The sequence below is a fragment of the Anomaloglossus baeobatrachus genome, chromosome 11 (genome assembly GCF_048569485.1).
Source record: "Anomaloglossus baeobatrachus isolate aAnoBae1 chromosome 11, aAnoBae1.hap1, whole genome shotgun sequence".
Lineage (NCBI taxonomy): Eukaryota > Metazoa > Chordata > Amphibia > Anura > Aromobatidae > Anomaloglossus > Anomaloglossus baeobatrachus.
Window position 1 is genome coordinate 147,515,700 of NC_134363.1, and position 27,450 is coordinate 147,543,149.

The 27,450-nt window shown below is 52.1% G+C and overlaps 1 protein-coding gene across 1 annotated transcript in view; it reads right to left on the reverse strand.

The window, feature by feature from the left end:
* Positions 1-423: 423 nt before the first annotated feature.
* LOC142256087 (uncharacterized) overlaps positions 424-27,450 on the reverse strand; it is a 68,543-nt gene continuing 41,516 nt past the window's right edge. Inside the window, exons 9-12 of the mRNA XM_075327604.1 lie at positions 21,722-21,765; positions 10,131-10,211; positions 9,032-9,387; positions 424-797 (exon numbers count right to left, since the gene is read on the reverse strand). Of these exons, the coding sequence (XP_075183719.1) occupies positions 602-797; positions 9,032-9,387; positions 10,131-10,211; positions 21,722-21,765 (677 nt within the window). The 3' untranslated portion in view covers positions 424-601. The remainder of the gene's footprint in view (positions 798-9,031; positions 9,388-10,130; positions 10,212-21,721; positions 21,766-27,450) is intronic.

Here is a 27,450-nt window from a genome sequence, read left to right on the forward strand (position 1 = left end):
TAGATGGAGCACGGTCTCAGTGCCTGGAGACCGGTAAATCCCACTTCACCCAGAGCCCTGTAAAAAGGGATGGGGAAGGAATCAGCATGTGGGCTCCTGCCGCCGTACCCGCAATGGGTACCTCAACCTTACAAACACCTCCGACATACAGTGGGGTGAGAAGGGAGCATGCTGGGGACACTATATGTGTCCTCTTTTCTTCCATCCGACATAGTCAGCAGCTGCTGCTGACTAAAAAGTGGAGCTATGCGTGGATGTGTTGCCTCCTTCGCACAAAGCACAAAACTGGTGAGCCAGTGATCCCACTGGGGGTGTATAGCCAGAAGGGGAGGGGCCTTACACTTTTAAGTGTAATACTTTGTGTGGCCTCCAGAGGCAATAGCTATACACCCAATTGTCTGGGTCTCCCAATGGAGCGACAAAGAAAACAGGTGTGAATTAGGCTATAGTCAAATTTGTTATAATTCTCTCTTGTTTCCAGAATCGTCTTCTCCACTGATCCGTTATCTTATAAATCCATTTATCAACTTAAGGAACTTTGTTATAAAAGTATTTAATTAGTATAAATAAGTGAAAATCAGAAATATAAAAAACAACTATATCAGATATGATCCAATGCCATTATTGCTGCAGCATAGTCGTACATCTTCATGTAGCCAACATTTAACTCTTCAGGGTACGGTAAGAATTCTTGTACATGTTTGACCACACACGCAGGGATCAGCTTGTACTTGCGAAAGTTCAGAAAGCCGTGGGCCCAGACCACAAACGCTCTGTAGGACGTCCGTCTTAACTTGCTGTAAGAAAGAAAGCAAAAAACTATTTAAAAAAATGAGAGATTAGACACCCACTTCCAACACTAAAGTCTGGTATACTACGGTTTTGAGGGTTTGTTTTTTTTTTTTTTTTACCTATTTACATTAGTAAATAATGAGCACAATCATGTCTGCTTTTCTGCTGTAAATTATATTAAAGGGAATCTATCACCAGATTTTTGCCTCCTAATCTGAAAGCAGCATAATGTAGAAGCAGGGACCCTGATTCCAGCAATGTGTCACTTACTGGGCTGCTTAGTGTAGTTTTGATAAAATCACAGTTTAATCAGCAGGATATTATCATTACAGGACTACTGTGTGCTGCAGGTAGTCCAGCATATTTATGAGCTCTGTAAAACTGCTAAATCTGCAGCAGAGGAAATAGTGATTTCTTTGTCGCTCCATTGGGAGACCCAGACAATTGGGTGTATAGCTTCTGCCTCCGGAGGCCACACAAAGTATTACACTGTAAAAAGTGTAACCCCTCCCCTCTGCCTATACACCCTCCCGTGCATCACGGGCTCCTCAGTTTTATGCTTTGTGTGGAAGGAGGCACACATCCACTCATGCATTCTCAACTTAGTTATGTCGGTTGGAAGAAAAGTGGGCCCCCACGGGGCCCCCGGCATGTTCCCTTCTCACCCCACTATGTCGGCGGTGCTGTTAAGGTTGAGGTACCCATTGCGGGTACAGAGGCCGGAGCCTCATGCCGTTTTCCTTCACCATCCCTTAGTGGCTCTGGGAGAAGTGGGATCCTGACCGGTCATCCATTCACTGGGACCGGGCTCCCTCCGCAGCCCCTGTGGGAATCTGCTGGACAGGAGTCTATCCATCCTCAGGGACCGGGCCCTGCATCTATAAGGTACTCTGTGTCCCCATGGGGATTGTGCATGGAGCGCCTTCTTCCCGGACGCTGCAGCAGCTGCTGATTTGTGAAGACCGGCGGACTTCCGCGCCGACCGCGCCTGCTTGTCGGCCGCGGTCTTAAATTTAGTCCCCGACTTCATCGCGGCCTAGTAGCAAAAATCCCGCCCCCGGGCCTGCCTGTCAGGGGTAAGGGCGGGACGGCCGGCCTGACGTCGGATGTGAGGGCCGGAGCATCCTGCATGTTTCCTCCCCCCTCACTGATCACTGTGGGGACCCCAGATTCCCGCACTTTTCTAGCACCGCCCACGGCTCCACTCCTCCCCTGAGAGCTCCGGCAGCCATTTTTTGGCATTCTGCCGGTGGAGGATGATCAGAGAAGAGCTCTGCAGCTCTGGGAGACTTAAGGCAGGGAATCTGGAGGACACACACTCCGCTTTTTAGCGGTCGGTCAGCCACACCGGTCACCCGGTGCTGGTCCCCCCCATGGTGCCGGAATAGATACGTATTTATATACATATTTCTGTTCGGTCGGGCTGTATACCCCTTCCCATATACCCTCAGTGATCACTCTCCTAGGAGACAACAGCATGTCGTCCACAAGGAGCAAAGGTGCTAAGGCACAGGGTTTTTTTGCGACCTGTACCTCTTGTGCGGCTATGTTACCTGCGGGTTCCACCTACCCTCACTGTGAGCAATGCTCGACCTCTGGTTCGCTTGCTTAGCCGGAGCCTCGGTCACTAGTGGGCCCCTCGGCTCATGTAGACCCCCCTGCTCCCCCTGTCCAGGCGGCAGGGACAGAGTTTGCTGCGTTTGCTGAGAAACTCTGAGTCACTTTCACAATCCATGTCTCAGTCTATGGACAAATGGTCTGCCAAGCTGCTAGAAGCTTTGCAGTCCAGACCGGTCCTTACACAGGCCCCGGTCCCCGTTAGCTCGTCGCCTCCAGGCCCCACTCGGTCCGTGCCGCAGCGCGCTCCCAGGTTGGACCCTAGGTCCCACGCGGAGGACTCCTGCCCGGACCACAGTCCTAGACAGGCAAAGCGGGCTCGCTGGGAATCCTCCCCGACTTCTTCACGCTGCTCGGGTTCCCAGCTCGAGGACTCTCTGTAGGACGAGGCGGACGTCGCAGCTCAGGGCTCTGAACCTGACGTTGCCCTCAATCTTGATACACCTGAAGGGGACGCCTTAGGCTAAGTTCACATTTCCGTTGATTTGTATCAGTCACATGCGTCGCTTGACGCATGTGACTGATGCGCTGTTCAACGCTGTACAACGGATGACAAAGAACAGAATTCTTTGTCGGATTCCGTTGTGTGCGGGGGGCGGAGTTCGGGGGCAGAGCCGAGCGGGGGGCGGGGCCAGGCGCTGAGGATGTCAGTGGAAGTGCTGCGGTCTGCATGGCTGGGGACAGGTGAGTGTATCTGTGAGTGAGTGAGTGTGTGTATGTGCATGTATGTATGTATGTATGTATGTATGTATGTATGTGTGTGCACATGCAAAGTGCGGGAGGGGGCGGAGCCGAGCGGGGGGCGGGGCCAGGCGCTGAGGATGTCAGTAGAAGTGCTGCGGTCTGCATGGCTGGGGACAGGTGAGTGTATGTGTGAGTGAGTGTGTGTATGTGCATGTATGTATGTATGTATGTGTGTGTGTGCACATGCAAAGTGCGGGAGGGGGCGGAGCCGAGCAGGGGGCGGGGCCAGACGAGGGTGTCAGTGCTTGTCTGCATGGCTGGGGACAGGTGTGTGTGTGTGTGTACATACATGTGCGGAGTGCGGGAGGGGGCGGGGCCGAGCGGGGAAGTGTCGGCCTCCCTGCACACGTAACCAGCCTAAATATCGGGTAACAGCAAAGCACCCGATGTTTACCTTGGTTACCCGATATTTACCTTGGTTACGGGCCTACACCGCTTAGCGCTGGCTCCTTGCACCGTAACCAGGGTAAATATCGGGTAACCAACCAAAGCTGGTGACGTGTGCAGGGAGCCAGAGAGCATGCGCAGCGAAATCCGACGGATCTCGCTGCTCAAAAAACGTTATATGCTGCGTTCCCCCCGCCCGGCGGTCAGTCGTTCCACGACTGATCAGTCGGGCGGAGGGTGCAACGCAGCATCATCAGTCACAATCCGCTGCTCATACAAGTCTATGGGAGCAGCGGAATCCGCTAAACGGATTCCGCTGTTTACAAGAGCAGCGGATTGTGACTGATAGATTTTAGCGGAAATGTGAACTTAGCCTAAGTGAATGATCTTATCTCGTCCATCAACCAGGTGTTAGATCTGTCTCCCCCGCCTCCACCTGTAGAGGAGTCTGCTTCTCAGCAGGAGAAACACCAGTTTAGGTTCCCCAAACGTACACGGAGTGCGTTTTTCGATCACTCTAACTTCAGAGATGCTGTCCAGAAGCCCAGAGCGGTTCCGGACAAGCGCTTTACTAAGCGCCTTAATGACACACGTTACCCCTTCCCTTCTGACGTAGTTAAGGGTTGGGCTCAATGTCCCAAGGTGGATCCTCCAGTCTCTGTGGTATCGGTGGCAGATGGCTCATCGCTAAAGGATGCCACTGACAGGCAGATAGAGCTCCTGGTGAAATCCATCTATGAAGCCACGGGCGCGTCTTTTGTCCCAGCCTTTGCAGCCGTGTGGGCACTACAAGCTATCTCAGCTTGTCTGGCTGAGATTAATGCGGTTACACGTAATTCTGCTCCGCAGGTTGCGTCTTTGACCTCTCAGGCGTCAGCTTTTTCTTCCTACGCCATGAACGCAGTCCTAGATTCTGCTAGCCGTACAGCGGTGGCATCCGCTAATTCTGTGGCAGTCCGCAGGGCCATGTGGCTGCGCGAATGGAAGGCAGACTCGGCCTCCAAGAGGTTCTTAACCGGTTTGCCGTTTTCTGGCGACCGATTGTTTGGCGAACGATTGGATGAGATTATTAAGGAATCCAAGGGAAAGGACTCCTCCTTACCCCAGTCCAAACCTACGAAACCTCAGCAACGGAAAATTCAATCGAGGTTTCGGTCCTTTCGTCCCTCCGCCAAGTCCCAATCCGCTTCGTCCAGCAGGCCGGAGAAAGGCCAGAGGAACTCCTATGCGTGGCGGTCTAAGTCACGCCCCCAAAAGGCCGCCGGAGGCGCTGCCTCCAAGGCGGCCTCCTCATGACTCTCGGCATCCCCGAACCGCATCCTCGGTCGGTGGCAGGCTCTCCCGCTTTTGCGACGCCTGGTGGCCACATGTTCAAGACCGATGGGTGAGAGACATTCTGTCTCACGGTTACAGGATAGAGTTCAGCTCTCGTCCTCAGACTCGTTTCTTCAGAACCTCTCCGCCCCCCGCTCGGGCCGACGCACTTTTTCAGGCAGTGGTCACTCTGAAGACAGAGGGAGTTGTGATCCCTGTTCCCCCTCAGGAACATGGTCGCGGCTTTTACTCCAACTTGTTCGTGGTGCCAAAGAAGGACGGATCATTCCGTCCCGTTCTGGATATCAAACTGCTCAACAGACATGTGAGCAGCAGACGGTTTCGGATGGAATCTCTCCGCTCGGTCATCGCCTCGATGTCACAAGGAGACTTCCTAGCATCGATCGACATCAAGGATGCTTATCTCCATGTGCCGATCGCACCCGAACATCAACGCTTCTTGCGTTTCGCCATCGGGGACGAACACCTTCAGTTCGTGGCATTGCCTTTCGGCCTGGCGACAGCCCCACGGGTGTTCACCAAAGTCATGGCATCCGTTGTGGCGGTCCTACACTCTCAGGGCCACTCGGTGATTCCCTACTTAGACGATCTCCTAGTCAGGGCACCTTCTCGGGTGGCGTGTCAACACAGCCTTACAGTCGCTCTGGCGACTCTCCAGCAGTTCGGGTGGATAATCAACTTCCCAAAATCCCAGTTGACACCGACCCAATCACTGACTTACCTCGGGATGGAGTTTCATACACAGTCAGCGGTAGTCAAGCTACCGCTGGACAAACAGCTTTCCCTGCAGGCAGGGGTGCAATCTCTTCTTCGGGGTCAGTCATACCCCTTGAGGCGCCTCATGCACTTCCTGGGGAAGATGGTGGCAGCGATGGAGGCAGTGCCGTTCGCGCAATTCCATCTGCGGCCACTCCAATGGGACATTCTACGCAAATGGGACAGGAGGTCGACTTCCCTCGACAGGAACGTCTCTCTGTCCCTTGCAACCAAGACGTCTCTTCAGTGGTGGCTCCGTCCCAATTCTGTATCGCAAGGAAGATCCTTCCTACCCCCAACCTGGGCTGTGGTCACCACGGACGCGAGCCTGTCAGGGTGGGGAGCGGTTTTCCTCCACCACAGGGCTCAGGGAACCTGGACTCCGGTAAAGTCCTCCCTTCAGATCAATGTTCTGGAGATAAGGGCAGTGTATCTAGCCCTATTGGCCTTCCATCGGTGGCTGGAGGGCAGACAGATCCGTATACAGTCGGACAACGCCACTGCCGTCGCATACATCAACCATCAGGGCGGCACGCGCAGTCGTCAGGCCTTCCAGGAAGTCAGGCGGATTCTGCAGTGGGTGGAAGCCACAGCCTCCACGATCTCCGCAGTTTACATCCCGGGCGTAGAAAACTGGGAAGCAGATTTTCTCAGTCGTCAGGGCATGGATGCGGGGGAATGGTCTCTACACCCAGACGTGTTTCGAGAGATCTGTCGCCGCTGGGGAACGCCGGACGTCGATCTCATGGCGTCACGACACAACAACAAGGTCCCGGCCTTCATGGCACGGTCTCAGGATCACAGAGCTCTGGCGGCGGACGCATTAGTTCAGGATTGGTCGCAGTTTCGACTGCCTTATGTATTTCCTCCTCTGGCGATGCTGCCCAGAGTGTTACGCAAGATCAGGTCCGACTGTCGTCGCGCCATTCTCGTCGCTCCAGATTGGCCGAGGCGATCGTGGTACCCGGATCTGTGGCATCTCACGGTGGGTCAACCGTGGGCACTTCCAGACCGCCCAGACTTGCTGTCACAAGGGCCGTTTTTCCATCTGAATTCTGTGGCCCTCAACCTGACTGTGTGGCCATTGAGTCCTGGCTCCTAGCGTCTTCAGGATTACATCACTCCGAAGAGTGTCGGAGCTTGCAGCGCTGTCATGCAAAGCCCCCTTCCTGGTTTTTCACCAGGATAAGGTGGTTCTGCGTCCTGTCCCGGAATTTCTCCCTAAGGTGGTATCCCCTTTTCTTCTCAATCAGGATATCTCCTTACCTTCATTTTGCCCTAATCCAATTCACCAATGTGAAAAGGATTTGCACTCTTTGGATCTGGTGAGAGCACTCCGGTTCTACGTGTCTCGCATGGCGCCCCTGCGTCGTTCAGATGCGCTCTTGTCCTTGTCGCTGGCCAGCGTAAGAGTTCGCAGGCTTCCAAGTCAACCTTGGCTCGGTGGATCAAGGAACCGATTCTTGAAGCTTACCGTTCTTCTGGGCTTCCGCTTCCTTCAGGGCTAAAAGCCCATTCTACCAGAGCCGTGGGTGCGTCCTGGGCTTTGCGGCACCAGGCTACGGCTCAGCAGGTGTGTCAGGCAGCTACCTGGTCTAGTCTGCACACTTTCACGAAACTCTATCAGGTGCATACCTATGCTTCGGCAGACGCCAGTCTAGGTAGGCGAGTCCTTCAGGCGGCGGTTGCCCACCTGTAAGAGGGGGCCGTTTCGGCTTTTTTATCGAGGTATTTTTTTACCCACCCAGGGACTGCTTTTGGACGTCCCAATTGTCTGGGTCTCCCAATGGAGAAACAAAGAAGAAGGGAATTTTGTTTACTTACCGTAAATTCCTTTTCTTCTAGCTCCTATTGGGAGACCCAGCACCCGCCCCTGTTCCCTTCGGGCTGTTGTTCTTTTGTGTACACATGTTGTTCATGTTGAATTGTTCCTTTGGTTCATGGTTTCAGTTCTCCGAACATCCTTCAGATTGAATTTACCTTAGACCAATTTATAAGTTTTTCCTCCTTCCTGCTTTTGCACCAAAACTGAGGAGCCCGTGATGCACGGGAGGGTGTATAGGCAGAGGGGAGGGGTTACACTTTTTAAAGTGTAATACTTTGTGTGGCCTCCGGAGGCAGAAGCTATACACCCAATTGTCTGGGTCTCCCAATAGGAGCTAGAAGAAAAGGAATTTACGGTAAGTAAACAAAATTCCCTTCTTTAACAAAATGACAGCACACAGCCCAGTAAGTGACACATCAATGGAATCAGGGTCTCTCGTCTCTACATTATGCTGCTCTCAGATGGGGAAGCAAAAACCTTGAGACAGATTCTCTATAAGTCTTGCCCACTACAATCAAGCATCATAAACTTATCTGACAGCAATTAAAAAAAAACGAATAAACTAAATTTTACTTTTTTTTTTTCTTTTGCAACAATGTGTCTTGCACAAAAATCTGCACTTGCTTTCATACCACAAAATTAGCATGAAATTGATTTAGATTTCTCCCCCTTTCTTGGGGGGAATCCCACACGGGTGTATTTCACATTGCATATAAGAAGTGGCATAAGTAGAGTCTGCAAAATTTGGACCTGGACTTTTCTCCCCGCAATACATCTCAGCTGAATGTGTGTCCAGCGGGCCCTATAGCTACATGGGCCTGGTTGTGCACTCTGCGTATACAATACCCGGACTGACCTCACAGGCGTCTATATTATCTATAAATAGAGTTAAGCGGACTTCTAATAATCCGGGTCCGGCGGATCCGTCGAGGGTTGGAAAAGAAGTCCAGATCCGATCCGGAATCCGGACCCATGTATGTGAATGGGGAGAGGAAAGAGGGGGGGGGGGAATCCCGGATCCGGATCGTGCAGCCGGATTCCCGCGTCCGGATCGGACGCTGAAACCGCGTGGATCCGGATTTTTACAGTTCGGATCCGCTCAACACTATCTACAAACCATATGCAAGCCTGTGATGCTAGTCTGGGTATTGCATCCGTATACACAGAGTGCACAACTAGGCCAATGCAGATAAGGGGCCTGCTCATGTGAACTACACCACTGCCCTGCTTGGTCAGCGCGCTGAGTGTATGCTACTCATTTTGTTAAGGGTATATATATATATATATATATATATTCTATGTAGTAGACTGCGCCTGGGTGTCTGCCTCCAGAAAGCGTATACACCCGAAAATGGTGCACGACAGAGTACACGGTGACTCGTCTGCACTATTATAATCAATGGCCTCGTCAGCGCGTGCATCCGAAACCCGTTTTGCGGGGGGTTCGGACGGAAGCCCCGATGGGACCACTGGGCGCGGAGATCACAACGCAGTATGAAAGCCCCTAAATGAATTTACACACAAGTATCACCATCTATATTCAATTCTACTATTGTAAAAAAGTAAGTAACTTACTGAAGATAATACAGAACATCATTTTTTCTCTTGATTTTGCCTAAAAAACGATAAAGGAAATCAAGACGATCCTTATCTAGACACATCTCCTGGAAGGATGGATGCTTCGTGATACACAAGCGCTCGTCGTTCAGCTGCGGGAGAAGTGCGGAAATCTCATGACAACATATAGACTCTTCCAAGGTGGACATGACGCAGCAGTGGCCGCATTTACACCAACTGGTGTTTCTTATATCGCGTCTGATATCCGGCACTTCTGGAAGCTCTTCTTTTACTTCTTGATGGTGTATAGGATCAAACATAAAACTGGGCTGCGCTTGAAATGGTTTTACCATCCCTTCTAGGACCCGAATACGCTGTGGGGAAAAAAAAAAAGAAAAATGGAATATAACTCTAAGGGGTACTTTGCACGTTGCGACATCGCACCTGCGATATCGTCGGGGTCAAATCGAAAGTGACGCACATCTGGCGCCGGTAACAATGTCGCAACGTGTAAAGGCTAGGAGAGAAGATGAACAAGCGTGAAACAGTCCAAAATCGGTGATCTGTGTCACGTCGCTCATTTTTTTAATGTTGGTGCTTCCACAGGTATGATGTTGTTTGTCGTTCCTGCAGCTCCACACACCGCTGTGTGTGACACCGCAGGAGCGACAAACATCTCCTTACCTGCGCCCACCAGCTATGTGGAAGGAAGGAGGTGGGCGGGATGTTTACGTCCCGCTCATCTCCACCCCTCTGCTTCTATTGGCTGCCTGCCGTGTGACGTCGCTGTGACGCCGTATGACCCGCCCCCTTAGGAAGAAGGCGGTTTGCCGGCCAGAGCGACGTCGCAGGGCAGGTAAGTGCATGTGAAGCTGCTATAGTGACAATATTCGCTACGGCAGCTCGCACTACATATCGCATGTGCGATGGGGGCTATCGCGCTCGGCATCGCTAGCATCGGCTAGTGATGTCGCAGCGTGCAAAGTACCCCTAAGGGTATGTTCAGACATGCCATTTTTGACCAAGAACCAGAGTGATGGCAGGAGAGATACTGCTCCACTTTTATATGTAATACACTATTGAACCTCTTGACAGTGAGTTACAAAATGTTGCCTACCCTCGCCTCTCTTTCCTGCATGCTCAGAATATCACCATGAACTTGGGGACCAATTTTCCTCTTCTTTGCTTCAGATTCCAGCTAAAAATTAAAAAAAAGGCAAAAGAGAAAAGATAAATTTGTTAATGTTAAAAATGTACAGTCTTAAGGTACCGTCACACTAAGCGACGCTCCAGCGATCCCACCAGCAACCTGACCTGGCAGTGATCGCTGGAGCGCCGCTGCACGAGTTGCTGGTGAGCTCACCAGCAACCAGTGACCAGCGCCGCGTGGAAGTGATGCTGTGCTTGGTAACCAAGGTAAATATCGGGTAACCAACCCGATATTTACCTTGATTACCAGCGCACACCGCTTAGTGCTGGCTCCCTGCACTCCTAGCCACAGTACACATGGGGTTAATTACCCGATCTGTGCTCCACCTACGTGTGCAGAGAGCAGGAGCCGGCACTGACAGCGTGAGAGCGGCGGCCGCTGGTAACGAAGGTAAATATCGGGTAACCAAGGAAAGGGCTCCTTGGTTACCCGATGTTTACTGTGGTTACCAGCCTCCGCAGAAGCCGGCTCCTGCTGCCTGCACATTTAGTTGTTGCTGTCTCGCTGTCACACACAGCGATGTGCGCTTCACAGCGGGACAGCAACAACTAAAAAATGGCCCAGGACATTCAGCAACAACCAACGACCTCACAGCAGGGGCCAGGTTGTTGCTGGATGTCACACTAAGCAACATCACTAGCAACATCGCTGCTACGTCACAAAAGTCGTTCCTTAGCAGCGATGTTGCTTAAGTGAGACGTGTCCTTTAGAACGAAAAGTTTAAAGGGAACCTATCAGGTGCAATATGCATCCAGGACCACGAGCAGTTCTGGGTGTATATTGCTAATCCCTGTCTAACTGTCCCTGTATACACTAGCATTGATAGAGATCATTAGAAAAAGTATTTCTAAAGATCTTTTATCGTATGCTAATGAGCACGGGGACTAGTCCCCTGGGCGTTGCTTCCTTTGCCAGTCGGCCCCATTAGCATGTTAGTACACCCCTGTGGGCGTACTATCATGCTAATGAATATGCAGCTTCACAGGATGATCTCACTCACCTCTCTGCTGCCATCGCCGCCCGACGCTGGATTTCCGCTCAATGTGCATAACTCCGGCGTTTCAGTCATGTACATGATGAAGCCGGGTGTACGCATCCTGGCTTCAAACTTAAGTAGTGCACATGACCGAAAGTCTGAAATCATGTGCACTGAGCCGAAATCCAGCGCCGGGCGTTGATCGCAATGGAGAGGTGAGAGATCATCCTCTGACGCTGCATTGAATAGCATGTTAGTACGCCTCTGTGGGCATACTACCATGCAAAGAGGGCTGCTAATTGGGAGATATAATGCCCTTATGACTGGTCCCTGCGCTCATTAGCATACAATAAAAGATCTTTAAAAATACTTTTCTAAGGGTACCGTCACACTTTAGCGATGCAGCAGCGATCCCACCAGCGATCTGACCTGGTCAGGATCGCTGCTGCGTCGTTACATGGTCGCTGGTGAGCTGTCAAACAGACAGATCTCACCAGCCACCAGCGACATTGAAGTGATGCTGCGCTTGCAGGGAACCGGCGTCTGGAAGCTGCGGACACTGGTAACCACGGTAAACATCGGGTAACCAAGTGCTTGTTACCCGATATTTACCTTGGTTACGAGCGCTCACCGCTTAGCGCTGGCTCCCTGCACTCGTAGCCAGAGTACACATCGGGTTAATTTTACCCGATGTGTACTTCCGGCTACACGTGCAGGGAGCAGGGAGCGAGAGAGCAGCGGACGCTAGTAACGAAGGTAAATATTGGATAACCAAGGAAAGGGCTTTTTGGTTACCCGATATTTACCGTGGTTACAGCTTACCGCAGGCTGCCAGACGCCGGCTCCCTGCACGTTCAGATTGTTGCTCTGTCGCTGTCACACACAGCGATCTGTGCTTCACAGCGGGACAGCAACAACTAAAAAATTACCCAGGACATTCAGCAACAACCAACGACCTCACAGCAGGGGCCAGATCGCTGCTCAGTATCACACACAGCGAGATCGCTAATGAGGTCACTGCTGCGTCACCAAAACCGTGACTCAGCAGCGATCTCGCTATGTGAGAAGCACCCCTAAAGATCCCTTTATCTATGCTAGTGTATACAGGGACAGTTAGGCAGGGATCAGCAATATACACTGTGAGGGAAACCCTGGGATATGAAGAGGAATTATGATTTCCAGTCATAATCGCTCTCATCACTCCCTGGCAGTGCCCCCTCCCTTCTTGTTCTCAATGTCCACCATCTGGGAAGGTGTCACATCCCAGCAACACATCCCATGGCAATCTCCTGTGATATGGAGATTAGATGACCTGGGAACAATGGACACAGGATGACCCCCTGCCGTCACCCTGTAACAAGAGTTGTATCTCATTATAAGGCTATGGAACTATCCAGACAGAACGACTCCAGTAAAAAATGGTTCATATCTCGCAAGCCATATTTCCGATAAATGTGGCAACCATAAAAATGGTGTTTTCGCATGCGGACGATGCTGGCACACCTTTTTTATGGGAGCGGGAGCTTGGGAAGTACCCCAGGCGTGATATCAGCCAATGGGGAACTAGTAGACAAGTCATGAGTCCTCTCGTTCTGTAGCTAAATTCATAACTGTCACATTGAGAGCGTCGGCGTCCGTCTACGACGCTCCCAGGCAAAGTTATGGCCCATATTCCATGTTGTGGATATTGTCCATAACTCCAGCCAGGGGTGGAGCAGTGCTCCCTCTGAGGTCACTAAGGTAGGAGGGGACCTGGATTTGCCCAGGTTGATAACCCTACTTCGGCCATTTTCCAGGGTTCTTTCGCCGGGGGTCACGTGTAGGAAACATCTGTGGGAAAGATCCTGGAAACCTGGTCCACGGCGCCCCCCTATGGCCAGACGCACAAGGTAACTGCTGGAACCGTGTATGCCTGTTTGTAAACCATGCTTTATCTGTAACTGTACTCTGACCTATGTATATTCTGTAGATCCCCTATTGTATATATTGTAGTTTCTAGTGTGCTTTAGGCTGATTAAATTATATAATTAATCTTGGGCTGTTCTGTTATCTCGATCTTGAACCCCACGTCTGTGTGTTCGGCTAATAGTTACCGTGAAGCGGTTGGTGGCAGCGAGTTGTGCCAAGGATTATTGTGGGGAGGCCAGTGAGATTCGGGGAGGTTTTATATATTCCGCCCGCGGAGGTCGGGGGAATATATACCCTACTCTCACCGGGGACCCTTCAATAATCGGCATAAGTAGTATAGCGGCCTCCTTGCTTATTGTCGGGCAATTCCATAATTGGCCTGACTATAAGAGGGGCGCTAGAGAGCGCGTCACGTGCTCTGTCTGTCGGTCGGGAGGTATAAAGGAGGGGTGACCCCCACTTGTTACCCCCCGATTGTGACGTACTGGTAGCCAGCGCGGGGGATTTCTGAGTGACCCCCCCGGTGGTTCGTGACATATTGGTGGCATAGCGGTGGGATCGAGATAATAGTGTGTGTGAGTGTGAGACCCATACTCCCAGACACTAAAGACTGCCTGCAGCAGCTGTGGCTGCTGGGGTCTTCAGACCAGACCAACACTAGAGTGTCAGAGTGCAGATACTGTAAGGTGTGTGGAGGCATCAGGTGTCAGTTCTGTGTCAGTGACCAAAGTCTGCAACAATGGCTGAGAGCACCAGGAGCAAAGCCAAAGGAATGGCCGATGCTCAGGCCAGAGACGATGAGGAGGTTGTCCACGAGCCCTCCAAGAGCCCGACGCCAGAGAACAGCTCTGCAGAGGACATTGCACAACCTGGCACTGCTGGACAAGATGAGGAGGAGCTCGCCCAAGGGTCCTCAACGAGCCAGATGCCAGTCCTCCGCTCTGAAATGGACAGTGAATCACCTGGCTCTGCAGCGTGCCGCAGATCACCACTTGCCAATCCCTCCGGCCTGAGAGGTGCAGAGGCCCTCCTTCAAGCTGCCTTGGCCAGGCTTATGGCTGGAGACCGGGATACCTACGAGATACTCATGGCCGAGCGTGAGCGACAGGCAGCGCGTGATGCTGAGGCTGCGGAGCGGCAACCAGCGCGTGAGGCTGCGGAGCGGCAAGCAGCGCGTGAGGCTGAGGCTGCGGAGCGGCAGGCAGCGCGTGAAGAGCGACAGCAACAGGCAGACCGTGACCACCAGCTGCAGCTAGCTCAGCTCCGGCCCTCATCAGCCACCCGTGACCTTCAAGACACCAAACTTCCAAAGGTCCGTGTTGAGGACTTTCCCGTGCTGGAGAAGGATGGAGACTTGGACTCTTTCCTGACTGCTTTTGAACGGACTTGCCTGCAGCACCATCTGGACAAGGACCAGTGGGCCAAATACCTGACCCCCCGTTTAAGGGGTAAGGCCCTGGAAATCCTTGGGGACTTGCCTACTGAGGCAGATCAGGGCTACGACACAATCAAGCGGGCCCTAATCCAACAGTACAACCTCACTCCGGAGTCCTACCGCAAGAAGTTCCGGACCCTGCAGAAGGGACCAAAGGACTCCTGGGCTGACCACCGGCGGGCACTTGCCCGAGCTGCCGACCACTGGACCCAAGGCCTGCAGCTTTCCACCGGACCGGAGATCCTGGACTTGGTCATCACAGAGCAACTCTTGTGGAACTGCCCTGAGGATCTCCGCCAGCTCATCCGAGACCAGAAGCCAAAAGGGGTCCCCGGCTACAGCTGCCCTGGCCGATGACTACACCAACAATCGGGCTCCTGAGGCCAGGAGAGCAGCCACCAGCAGCACCTGGAGAGGGGGTAAGATGAACTCTGCGACTGCCCCACCTGCTCCTAGACTGCAGGGGGTGTCCCCCTCAACTCCCCTCTCCAGGCCCGTGGCAGAACCAAGACGGTGCCACCAGTGCAACCTACCTGGACACTTCAAGGCCATGTGCCCTCAGCGTCCCAAGGCCCCGGCTCCGTCCCCGTCCCAAGGGCCGCCCAAGGTGTATTGTGTGGGTGGGGGTGGTGGTAGGTCCCTGGACAGCTTCCAACCTGTCACCGTCGGCCGGTCTGTGACCATAGGACTGCGAGACAGCGCCTCGGAGGTGACTCTGGTGCGGCCTGAGATGGTGTCCCCCCAAGACTTGATACCTGGAAAAACCCTCGCTGTCTCCGGGATTGGAGGCATTGACCCGGCGCTCCCTGTTGCTGGCATTTATGTGGACTGGGGCGCAGGGCGAGGGGTGAGGGAGGTGGGGGTAACTGATCGGATCCCCGCAAACGTGCTACTTGGGACAGATTTGGGGCAGATAACCTCCCAGTTTGGGCCCCCCCCAAGGGCTGAACCTTCAGCCAGTACTGACGTGCCTCCGGACAATGTTAATGTGTTATCTATGAATGATGTGAGGGGGGGGAGTGAACTCTGATATTTCTGCTTGCATAGACACCATAGACACACACTCAGCTGCAGCTGTGACAGGGGAGGGGGTCAGAGAAAGGTGTGACAATGCCTCTACAAGTAACCAGCCAGTGAGCTGGGATCTGTTGCCCTCTGCAGGGATAAGCAGAGAGCAGGGTGCTGCAGGGGGAGGACCAGTGTGTGGGGTGGGGGCTACCACAGCAAATGTGGGGTCCCCAGAGATTTCACAGCGGGGTTCTGTTGCTGCAGGAGGGGAACAGGCAGGTGAGATTGGGGCCGGTCCAGGAGCGGAAGTGCTCCCAGGTAAGATCTCGGTGCATGGTTCCCCCACAACCGGGGTGTCAGGAAGCCAGGTAGGTCTGCCTGAACCGGCGACTTGGTCAGGAACGGAGGAGGAGCAGGCACGACCCACGGTCGCAGCGGCTGTGGCCGCTGTCACCCGCAGTGGGAGTGCTGGAAGCCAAGGGGCCTCCCGGAGGTCCGGTAGCTCTTCCCCTTCTGACCAAGTGGCAGCCGAGTCAGGTGGAGGCCGGGACACAGGTCCCGGGGTACTGACTGAAGATGTGACAGTCTCGTCGATTCTGGCCACATCTAGTCAGGGGTTTCAGGCAGCGTTAGAAGCTGACGCCAGCCTGAAAGCTCTTAAGGAACAGGCGGCACAGCCTCCCTCGGACTCGGACCCGGAGCGAGTGGTCTGGGACCAAGGACGGCTGTACCGGGTCACGGTCCAGCAGGGTTCACCGGAGGCGTGGCCCAGGGACCGACAGTTGGTGGTACCCTATCCGTTCCAGACGGAGTTGTTGCGGATCGCACATGAGATTCCGATGGCCGGACACCTAGGGATCGCTAAGACCAAGGCCAGGTTAAACCAGCATTTCTACTGGCCAAAAATGGGGGCCGATGTGGCTGCCTACTGCCGTTCGTGTGAAACCTGTCAGAGAGTGGGGAAGGCGGGGCCACACCCCAAAGCCCCACTGGTATCTCTGCCCATCATCGATGAGCCTTTCAGGAGGGTGGCTGTGGATCTGGTCGGCCCGCTGGCCATCCCCAGTAGCTCCGGGAAACGCTTCATACTGACGGTAGTGGACTATGCCACCCGGTACCCAGAAGCAGTGGCCTTGTCGTCCATTCGGGCTGACAAGGTGGCCACCGCATTGCTGGAGATTTTCTCCCGAGTGGGTTTTCCCCAGGAAATGCTCACTGACCGGGGAACCCAATTCATGTCCCAGCTGATGGAGGCCCTCTGTAAGCAAGTCCAGGTGCGACATCTGGTGGCCAGCCCGTACCATCCACAGACTAATGGCCTGTGCGAGCGGTTCAATGGCACCTTAAAGCAGATGCTTAAGATGTTGGTCGACTCCCACGGGCGTGACTGGGAGCGGTATCTCCCACACCTGTTATTTGCTTACCGGGAGGTTCCACAGGCCTCAACGGGATTCTCACCGTTTGAGCTCCTGTACGGGCGACGTGTGCGGGGCCCCCTGGCTCTGGTGAAAGAGGCTTGGGAAGGGGATTTGGCCACCCCTGGAGTGTCGGTTATCGAGTATGTCATGCGCTTCCGGGACAAAATGCAGGCCTTGACGCAACTGGTACACGACAATATGGCTCAAGCCCAGGCCGATCAGAAGCGTTGGTACGACCAGAACTCTTGTGAGAGGACCTACCAAGTGGGTCAAAAGGTGTGGGTGCTGGTCCCCGTACCACAGGACAAGCTTCAGGCAGCCTGGGAAGGCCCATACCTCGTGTACCAGCAGCTCAACCCTGTAACGTACCTGGTCACCCTGGACCCTGCCCGTGGAAGGCGGAAGCCCTTCCATGTGAACATGATGAAGGCACATCATGAGCGGGAGGCATGTGCGCTCCCCGTGTGCAACCTGCCCGAGGAGGGAGAAGCGGAAACCCTCTTGGATATGCTAGCCCAGGTTAGGGCAGGCGGATCCATTGAGGATGTGGAGGTTGGCCACCAGCTCTTGGAGGACCAACGGTCCCAGCTGTGGGCCACCCTACACCCCTTCCGGGGGTTGTTTACCAACCAGCCCGGAAGGACTAACTTGGCTGTCCATCACGTGGACACTGGGGATCATCCCCCGATCCGGCGTTCAGCATATCGGGTCTCCCTGGAGGTGCAGCAACACATGCGCCAGGAGATTGACGAGATGCTGAAGCTGGGGGTGATCCAGGCATCCAACAGCGCTTGGGCCTCGCCTGTAGTCCTCGTCCCTAAGAAGGACCGAACCACTCGGTTCTGCGTGGACTACAGGGGGCTCAATGCTGTCACGGTCGCCGATGCGTACCCAATGCCACGCATCGATGACCTGCTCGATCAGTTGGCCGGGGCTCAGTACCTGACCATCATGGACCTGAGCCGGGGATATTGGCAGATCCCCCTGACTCGCAAGGCCAGGGAACGCTCTGCCTTTATTACCCCATTTGGACTGTACGAGTCCACGGTGATGCCATTCGGGATGAGGAATGCCCCTGCCACCTTCCAGCGGATGGTCAACACCCTGCTCAAGGGACTTGAAGGGTACGCGGCCGCGTACCTGGATGACATTACCGTCTTCAGTCCCACCTGGGAAGATCACCTAGAGCATCTAGCACAGGTGCTCAGGCGGATCCACCAGGCAGGTTTGACCATCAAGCCGGGAAAGTGTCAGCTGGTCATGAGCGAGGTCCAGTACCTCGGTCACCGGGTAGGCGGGAGAACACTGAAGCCCGAGCCTGAGAAAGTGGAAGCCATCGCATCCTGGCCCACCCCCAGGACCAAGAAGCAGGTGATGTCCTTCTTGGGGACCGCTGGGTACTATAGGAGGTTTGTTCCATGCTATAGTAGCCTGGCAAAGCCCTTGACGGACCTCACCAAGAAGAAGCTGCCCTCTGCAGTCGATTGGACAGTGGACTGCGAGACAGCCTTCCGGGCCCTAAAGGACGCCCTGTCCAGCCCGCCCGTGCTACAGGCAGCCGACTTCACGCGGCCGTTTGTAGTACAGACCGACGCCAGTGACTTCGGCCTCGGTGCGGTACTCAGCCAGGTGGACTCTGCGAGCCAAGAGCACCCAGTCTTGTACCTGAGCAGGAAGCTGTTACCAAGGGAAGTGGCCTATTCCACGATGGAAAAGGAGTGCCTGGCCATAGTGTGGGCCCTGCAGCGTCTGCAACCCTATCTATACGGGCGCCACTTCATCGTGGAGACAGACCACAATCCCCTCAGCTGGTTGCACACCGTCTCTGGGACGAATGGGCGATTGTTGCGATGGAGCCTTGCGCTCCAGCAATACAACTTCACCATTCGCCACAAAAGGGGCCGGGACCACGGTAACGCAGACGGGCTGTCCCGACAAGGAGAGGTTGCGGACGGGCGCACGGGGGAACACCGGAGTGTGCTGCCCCCTAGCGCCCTCAAAAGGGGGGAGGTGTGAGGGAAACCCTGGGATATGAAGAGGAATTATGATTTCCAGTCATAATCGCTCTCATCACTCCCTGGCAGTGCCCCCTCCCTTCTTGTTCTCAATGTCCACCATCTGGGAAGGTGTCACATCCCAGCAACACATCCCATGGCCATCTCCTGTGATATGGAGATTAGATGACCTGGGAACAATGGACACAGGATGACCCCCTGCCGTCACCCTGTAACAAGAGTTGTATCTCATTATAAGGCTATGGAACTATCCAGACAGAACGACTCCAGTAAAAAATGGTTCATATCTCGCAAGCCATATTTCCGATAAATGTGGCAACCATAAAAATGGTGTTTTCGCATGCGGACGATGCTGGCACACCTTTTTTATGGGAGCGGGAGCTTGGGAAGTACCCCAGGCGTGATATCAGCCAATGGGGAACTAGTAGACAAGTCATGAGTCCTCTCGTTCTGTAGCTAAATTCATAACTGTCACAATGAGAGCGTCGGCGTCCGTCTACGACGCTCCCAGGCAAAGTTATGGCCCATATTCCATGTTGTGGATATTGTCCATAACTCCAGCCAGGGGTGGAGCAGTGCTCCCTCTGAGGTCACTAAGGTAGGAGGGGACCTGGATTTGCCCAGGTTGATAACCCTACTTCGGCCATTTTCCAGGGTTCTTTCGCCGGGGGTCACGTGTAGGAAACATCTGTGGGAAAGATCCTGGAAACCTGGTCCACGGCGCCCCCCTGTGGCCAGACGCACAAGGTAACTGCTGGAACTGTGTATGCCTGTTTGTAAACCATGCTTTATCTGTAACTGTACTCTGACATATGTATATTCTGTAGATTCCCTATTGTATATATTGTAGTTTCTAGTGTGCTTTAGGCTGATTAAATTATATAATTAATCTTGGGCTGTTCTGTTATCTCGATCTTGAATCCCACGTCTGTGTGTTCGGCTAATAGTTACCGTGAAGCGGTTGGTGGCAGCGAGTTGTGCCAAGGATTATTGTGGGGAGGCCAGTGAGATTCGGGGAGGTTTTATATATTCCGCCCGCGGAGGTCGGGGGAATATATACCCTACTCTCACCGGGGACCCTTCAATAACACAGCACAACAATGATTTTGCTACTGAGGGTAAAACATGTGTTCTTTACTAATTTGAACATGCTGATTCCAAATATGAACTCAGAATTTGCACAGCACGTCCAGATTTTGAGTTATACTTAGAAAAGGCCATACGCCTATTCAGGCATTGTTGAAGGCATTGCACATGCGGTTGGAATGAAAGAGACCTATGCTTCTATGCAGATCATTCTGAAATTGATTAAATATTCAGAACATCAATGGAACATTTGTGCTGACCTCAAAGTTGTTGCACTAGTCCTTGGTTTGCAGTTAGGTTACACTAAGCATATGTGCTTTCTGTGCCTATGGAACAGTCGAGATGACAACAACCATTATAAAATTAAACGGTGGCCCAATAGAGATGAACATAAGATTGGTAAGCACAATGTTCAACACGAATCACTTGTCGATCCACTTAAAGTTTATCTTCCACCTCTTCACATTAAACTAGGACTAATGAAAAATTTTGTAGTAGCAATGGATCGTCAAGGGAATGGATTTAAGTATCTGAAGGAAAAGTTTAGTGCATTGAAAACTGAGGCCAAACTCAAAGCAGGAATCTTTATTGGTCCTGAAATCCACCAACTAATCCATGATGAAATCTTCAAGAAAGAACTCACCCCACTTGAACTAACTGCATGGGATGCATTTATAGTAGTAGTTCAAAACTTCCTTGGAAACGAAAGAGCAGAAAACTATACTGAACTAATAGACAATATGCTTCAAGCATACGAAATGCATGGTGCCCGAATGTCATTGAAAATGCATTTCCTACATTCACATCTTGACTTCTTTCCTCCAAATATGGGTAATGTCAGTGACGAACATGGTGAGAGATTCCACCAGGACATTTCTACTATGGAAAAAAGATACCCAGGTCGCTTTAACCCCAACATGATGGGCGATTACTGCTGGTTTTTGCAACGGGCCACTAGGACCACTCACAAGCGCAAAAGCAAGTGCCTGAAGCACTTTTAAAAGTACTCTGCTGAGTTCAAGGCGATTTCTTAAGCTACTATGATTTTTAAGTTTTTTGGTTTATTTACCTATACTTCTTTTTCAATAAAAATGATAATACATGTTGTGAAACTGTGGGACATAACGATTCTGTATCTTTATTAATTGCTTATTTTAATTTTCACAAAAATTGGAATAACTTAATATCCTGACGTGCTACAAAAAAACTAACTTCAGATTTGGATTCAGCGCATTCGATTTAGTATAGCGCACATGGTTTTTGCCAAGTAGCAGACAAAAAGTGTTTATTTGTTGTGCTGTGTAATCGGCATAAGTAGTATAGCGGCCTCCTTGCTTATTGTCGGGCAATTCCATAATTGGCCTGACTATAAGAGGGGCGCTAGAGAGCGCGTCACGTGCTCTGTCTGTCGGTCGGGAGGTATAAAGGAGGGGTGACCCCCACTTGTTACCCCCCGATTGTGACGTACTGGTAGCCAGCGCGGGGGATTTCTGAGTGACCCCCCCCGGTGGTTCGTGACATACACCCATGGTCCTGCGTCCCCCAATGAAGTGATAGAGAAAATTTGGTGGATTTGCCTGAGTATATAAAGCATCATGTGCACATAGCCCCGCTGTCTCACATGTGCAGAGATCAGACAGACCATTACTTACAGATGATGAGTCTTCTCCACTTGCTTTATCACCACCATTGCGCTCTGAAATACGTAAGAAAAACAAATGGGTATTTCCACAATATACACATTCACAAATGCAAAAAATGTTCTTTATAGCTGCAAAGAAGGGAATTTTGTTTACTTACCGTAAATTCCTTTTCTTCTAGCTCCTATTGGGAGACCCAGACAATTGGGTGTATAGCTTCTGCCTCCGGAGGCCACACAAAGTATTACACTTAAAAGTGTAAACCCCTCCCCTCTGCCTATACACCCCCCCGTGCATCACGGGCTCCTCAGTTTTGGTGCAAAAGCAGGAAACTTATAAATTGGTCTAAGGTAAACTCAATCCGAAGGATGTTCGGAGAACTGAAAACCATGAACCAAGAACAATTCAACATGAACAACATGTGTACACAAAAGAACAACAGCCCGAAGGGAACAGGGGCGGGTGCTGGGTCTCCCAATAGGAGCTAGAAGAAAAGGAATTTACGGTAAGTAAACAAAATTCCCTTCTTCTTTGTCGCTCCATTGGGAGACCCAGACAATTGGGACGTCCAAAAGCAGTCCCTGGGTGGGTAAAAGAATACCTTGGTAAAAGAGCCGTAAAACGGCCCCTTCCTACAGGTGGGCAACCGCCGCCTGAAGGACTCGCCTACCTAGGCTGGCATCTGCCGAATCGTAGGTATGCACCTGATAGTGTTTCGTGAAAGTGTGCAGACTCGACCAGGTAGCCGCCTGACACACCTGCTGAGCCGTAGCCTGGTGCCGCAATGCCCAGGACGCACCCACGGCTCTGGTAGAATGGGCTTTCAGCCCTGAAGGAACCGGAAGCCCAGAAGAACAGTAGGCTTCAAGAATTGGTTCCTTGATCCACCGAGCGAAGGTTGACTTGGAAGCCTGTGACCCTTTACGCTGGCCAGCGACAAGGACAAAGAGTGCATCCGAGCGGCGCAGAGGCGCCGTACGAGAAATGTAGAGTCTGAGTGCTCTCACCAGATCTAACAAGTGCAAATCCTTTTCACATTGGTGAACTGGATGAGGACAAAAAGAAGGTAAGGAGATATCCTGATTGAGATGAAAGGGGGATACCACCTTAGGGAGAAATTCCGGAACCGGACGCAGAACCACCTTGTCCTGGTGAAACACCAGGAAAGGAGCCTTGCATGACAGCGCTGCTAGCTCAGACACTCTCCGAAGTGATGTGACTGCTACTAGGAAGACCACTTTCTGCGAAAGGCGTGAAAGAGAAATATCCTTCATTGGTTCGAAAGGTGGTTTCTGAAGAGCCATCAGCACCCTGTTCAGATCCCAGGGTTCTAACGGACGCTTGTAAGGAGGGACTATGTGACAAACCCCCTGCAGGAACGTGCGTACCTGTGGAAGTCTGGCTAGGCGCTTCTGAAAAAACACAGAGAGCGCCGAGACTTGTCCCTTAAGGGAGCCGAGCGACAAACCCTTTTTCAATCCGGATTGAAGGAAGGAAAGAAAAGTGGGCAAGGCAAATGGCCAGGGAGTAAAACCCTGATCAGAGCACCAGGATAAGAATATCCTCCACGTCCTGTGGTAGATCTTGGCGGACGTTGGTTTCCTGGCCTGTCTCATAGTGGCAATAACATCTTGAGATAACCCTGAAGACGCTAGGAGCCAGGACTCAATGGCCACACAGTCAGGTTGAGGGCCACAGAATTCAGATGGAAAAATGGCCCTTGGGACAGCAAGTCTGGTGGGTCTGGTAGTGCCCACGGTTGGCCCACCGTGAGATGCCACAGATCCGGGTACCACGACCTCCTCGGCCAGTCTGGAGCGACGAGGATGGCGCGGCGGCAGTCGGACCTGATCTTGCGTAACACTCTGGGCAACAGTGCCAGAGGAGGAAACACATAAGGCAGTTGAAACTGCGACCAATCCTGAACTAATGCATCTGCCGCCAGAGCTCTGTGATCTTGAGACCGTGCCATGAATGCCGGGACCTTGTTGTTGTGCCGAGACGCCATTAGGTCGACGTCCGGCATCCCCCAGCGGCAACAGATCTCTTGAAACACGTCCGGGTGAAGGGACCATTCCCCTGCGTCCATGCCCTGGCGACTGAGAAAGTCTGCTTCCCAGTTTTCTACGCCCGGGATGTGAACTGCGGATATGGTGGAGGCTGTGGCTTCCACCCACAGCAGAATCCGCCTGACTTCCTGGAAGGCTTGCCGACTGCGTGTTCCGCCTTGGAGGTTGATGTATGCCACCGCGGTGGAGTTGTCCGACTGAATTCGGATCTGCTTGCCTTCCAGCCACGGCTGGAACGCCTTTAGGGCAAGATACACTGCCCTTATCTCCAGAACATTGATCTGAAGGGAGGACTCTGGCTGAGTCCAGGTACCATGAGCCCTGTGGTGGAGAAAGACCGCTCCCCACCCTGACAGACTCGCGTCCCGTCGTGACCACCGCCCAGGACGGGGGTAGGAAGGATTTCCCCTTCGACAACGAAGTGGGAAGAAGCCACCACCGAAGAGAGGCTTTGGCTGCCTGAGAAAGGGAGACGTTCCTGTCGAGGGACGTCGACTTCCTGTCCCATTTGCGGAGAATGTCCCATTGAAGGGGACGCAGGTGAAACTGCGCAAAAGGAACTGCCTCCATTGCTGCCACCATCTTCCCTAGGAAGTGCATGAGGCGCCTCAAGGGGTGTGACTGGCCTTGAAGGAGAGATTGCACCCCTGTCTGTAGTGAACGCTGTTTGTCCAGCGGAAGCTTCACTATCGCTGAGAGAGTATGAAACTCCATGCCGAGATATGTCAGCGATTGGGCCGGTGTCAGATTTGACTTTGGGAAATTGATGATCCACCCGAATCTCTGGAGTGTCTCCAGAGCAATGTTCAGGCTGTGTTGGCATGCCACTCGAGAGGGTGCCTTGACAAGCAGATCGTCTAAGTAAGGGATCACCGAGTGTCCCTGAGAGTGTAGGACTGCTACCACTGTTGCCATGACCTTGGTGAAGACCCGTGGGGCAGTCGCCAGGCCGAAAGGCAGTGCCACGAACTGAAGGTGTTCGTCTCCTATGGCGAAACGCAGGAAGCGCTGATGCTCTGGTGCAATCGGTACGTGGAGATAAGCATCTTTGATGTCGATTGATGCTAGGAAATCTCCTTGGGACATTGAGGCGATGACGGAGCGGAGGGATTCCATCCGGAACCGCCTGGTTTTTACGTGTTTGTTGAGCAGTTTTAGGTCCAGAACAGGACGGAAAGATCCGTCCTTTTTTGGCACCACAAACAAGTTGGAGTAAAAACCGTGACCCTGTTGCTGAAGAGGAACAGGGATCACCACTCCTTCTGCCTTCAGAGTGCACACCGCCTGAAGAAGAGCATCGGCTCGCTCGGGGGGCGGAGATGTTCTGAAGAATCGAGTCAGGGGACGAGAGCTGAACTCTATCCTGTAACCGTGAGACAGAATGTCTCTCACCCAACGGTCTTGTACCTGTGGCAGCCAGGCGTCGCAAAAGCGGGAGAGCCTGCCACCGACCGAGGATGCGGTGTGAAGAGGCCGAAAGTCATGAGGAGGCCGCTTTGGGAGCGGTTCCTCCGGCGGTCTTTTTAGGACGTGACTTAGACCGCCATGAATCGGAGTTCGTCTGACCCTTCTGTGGCCTGTTGGACGAGGAGAATTGAGACCTGCCCGCGGGCCGAAAGGACCGAAACCTCGATTGTACCTTCCGTTGTTGAGGTCTGTTTGGTTTGGACTGGGGTAAGGATGAGTCCTTTCCCTTGGATTGTTCAATGATTTCATCCAAGCGCTCACCAAACAGCCGGTCGCCAAAAAATGGCAAACCGGTTAAGAACTTTTTGGAAGCAGAGTCTGCCTTCCATTCACGTAGCCACATGGCCCTGTGGACTGCCACCGAATTGGCGGATGCTACCGCCGTACGGCTCGCAGAGTCCGGGACAGCATTAATGGCGTAGGACGCAAACGCCGACGCCTGAGAGGTTAAGGACACCACCTGCGGAGTAGAGGCACGTGTGACTGCATTAATCTGCGACAGTTAAATTAATCCCAAGCACACAATCAATTGCAACAGGGTAATGCAAAAAGTGATTTTTATTATAATTATGCAAGCAGAAAGAGAATGCCACTACCGAAAAAGCAAAGACAAAGTCAAGCCAACGTTTCGGCCTTCACAAGGCCTTTATCAAGGACTTGCCTGTAAAGAAATAATGAAGATTATATACACACCAATGAGTGAACATAATGTACATATTTACATATTTACAAGGAGTATATATACACACATACGTGTATCAAGAAGTGACGGGTATAGACGGATTAGACGTCAAATGGGTAAACCACAGGTAGGGCGTTCTGCTCTCAAAGCACAACTTGCTGGATGGAGAGAGGGATACAACAACAATAAGCACCATGGGAAACATGGCAAGCAGAACGTACAGTAACGGCAAGTGCGCGCTGGTACATAACTCGATCAAATGATGATGCCAGCAGGCAGTGAAATCATAAGATGAACCCAATCCGTTCAGAACCATCGGAGATGGGTGACATAGTAGACAATGCAGGACATACAGTATTAGCAATACAGATATATGTATAGCACTTGTTACCGGACGGGCAGAACCAGGAGGAGGCAGTAGATTAAACAGTGCAACTGCTATATTAGTGGTCAGGCGCCTAAGAGTAAAACTAAATGTAGCATGTATAAACAACGCTAGCCATTGTATGTAGATAAACAATATACAGTATAACAGCGCGGTAGACAGTATGAGGTTAAAAAACCTACCCAGAGTCAAGGAGGCATGAAAGGTGAGTGGGTGGATGGAGGAAGTGCCTATGGAAAGACAGGATACATTAGTACACATAACTATGCATGTGGGGACCAGGCAAGTAGAGGTGTGCATTATAGATAGTGTGTTTACCTTACAGGGCACAAAGGCCTTTGTGCCCTGTAAGGTAAACACACTATCTATAATGCGCACCTCTACTTGCCTGGTCCCCACATGCATAGTTATGTGTACTAATGTATCCTGTCTTTCCATAGGCACTTCCTCCATCCACCCACTCACCTTTCATGCCTCCTTGACTCTGGGTAGGTTTTTTAACCTCATACTGTCTACCGCGCTGTTATACTGTATATTGTTTATCTACATACAATGGCTAGCGTTGTTTATACATGCTACATTTAGTTTTACTCTTAGGCGCCTGACCACTAATATAGCAGTTGCACTGTTTAATCTACTGCCTCCTCCTGGTTCTGCCCGTCCGGTAACAAGTGCTATACATATATCTGTATTGCTAATACTGTATGTCCTGCATTGTCTACTATGTCACCCATCTCCGATGGTTCTGAACGGATTGGGTTCATCTTATGATTTCACTGCCTGCTGGCATCATCATTTGATCGAGTTATGTACCAGCGCGCACTTGCCGTTACTGTACGTTCTGCTTGCCATGTTTCCCATGGTGCTTATTGTTGTTGTATCCCTCTCTCCATCCAGCAAGTTGTGCTTTGAGAGCAGAACGCCCTACCTGTGGTTTACCCATTTGACGTCTAATCCGTCTATACCCGTCACTTCTTGATACACGTATGTGTGTATATATACTCCTTGTAAATATGTAAATATGTACATTATGTTCACTCATTGGTGTGTATATAATCTTCATTATTTCTTTACAGGCAAGTCCTTGATAAAGGCCTTGTGAAGGCCGAAACGTTGGCTTGACTTTGTCTTTGCTTTT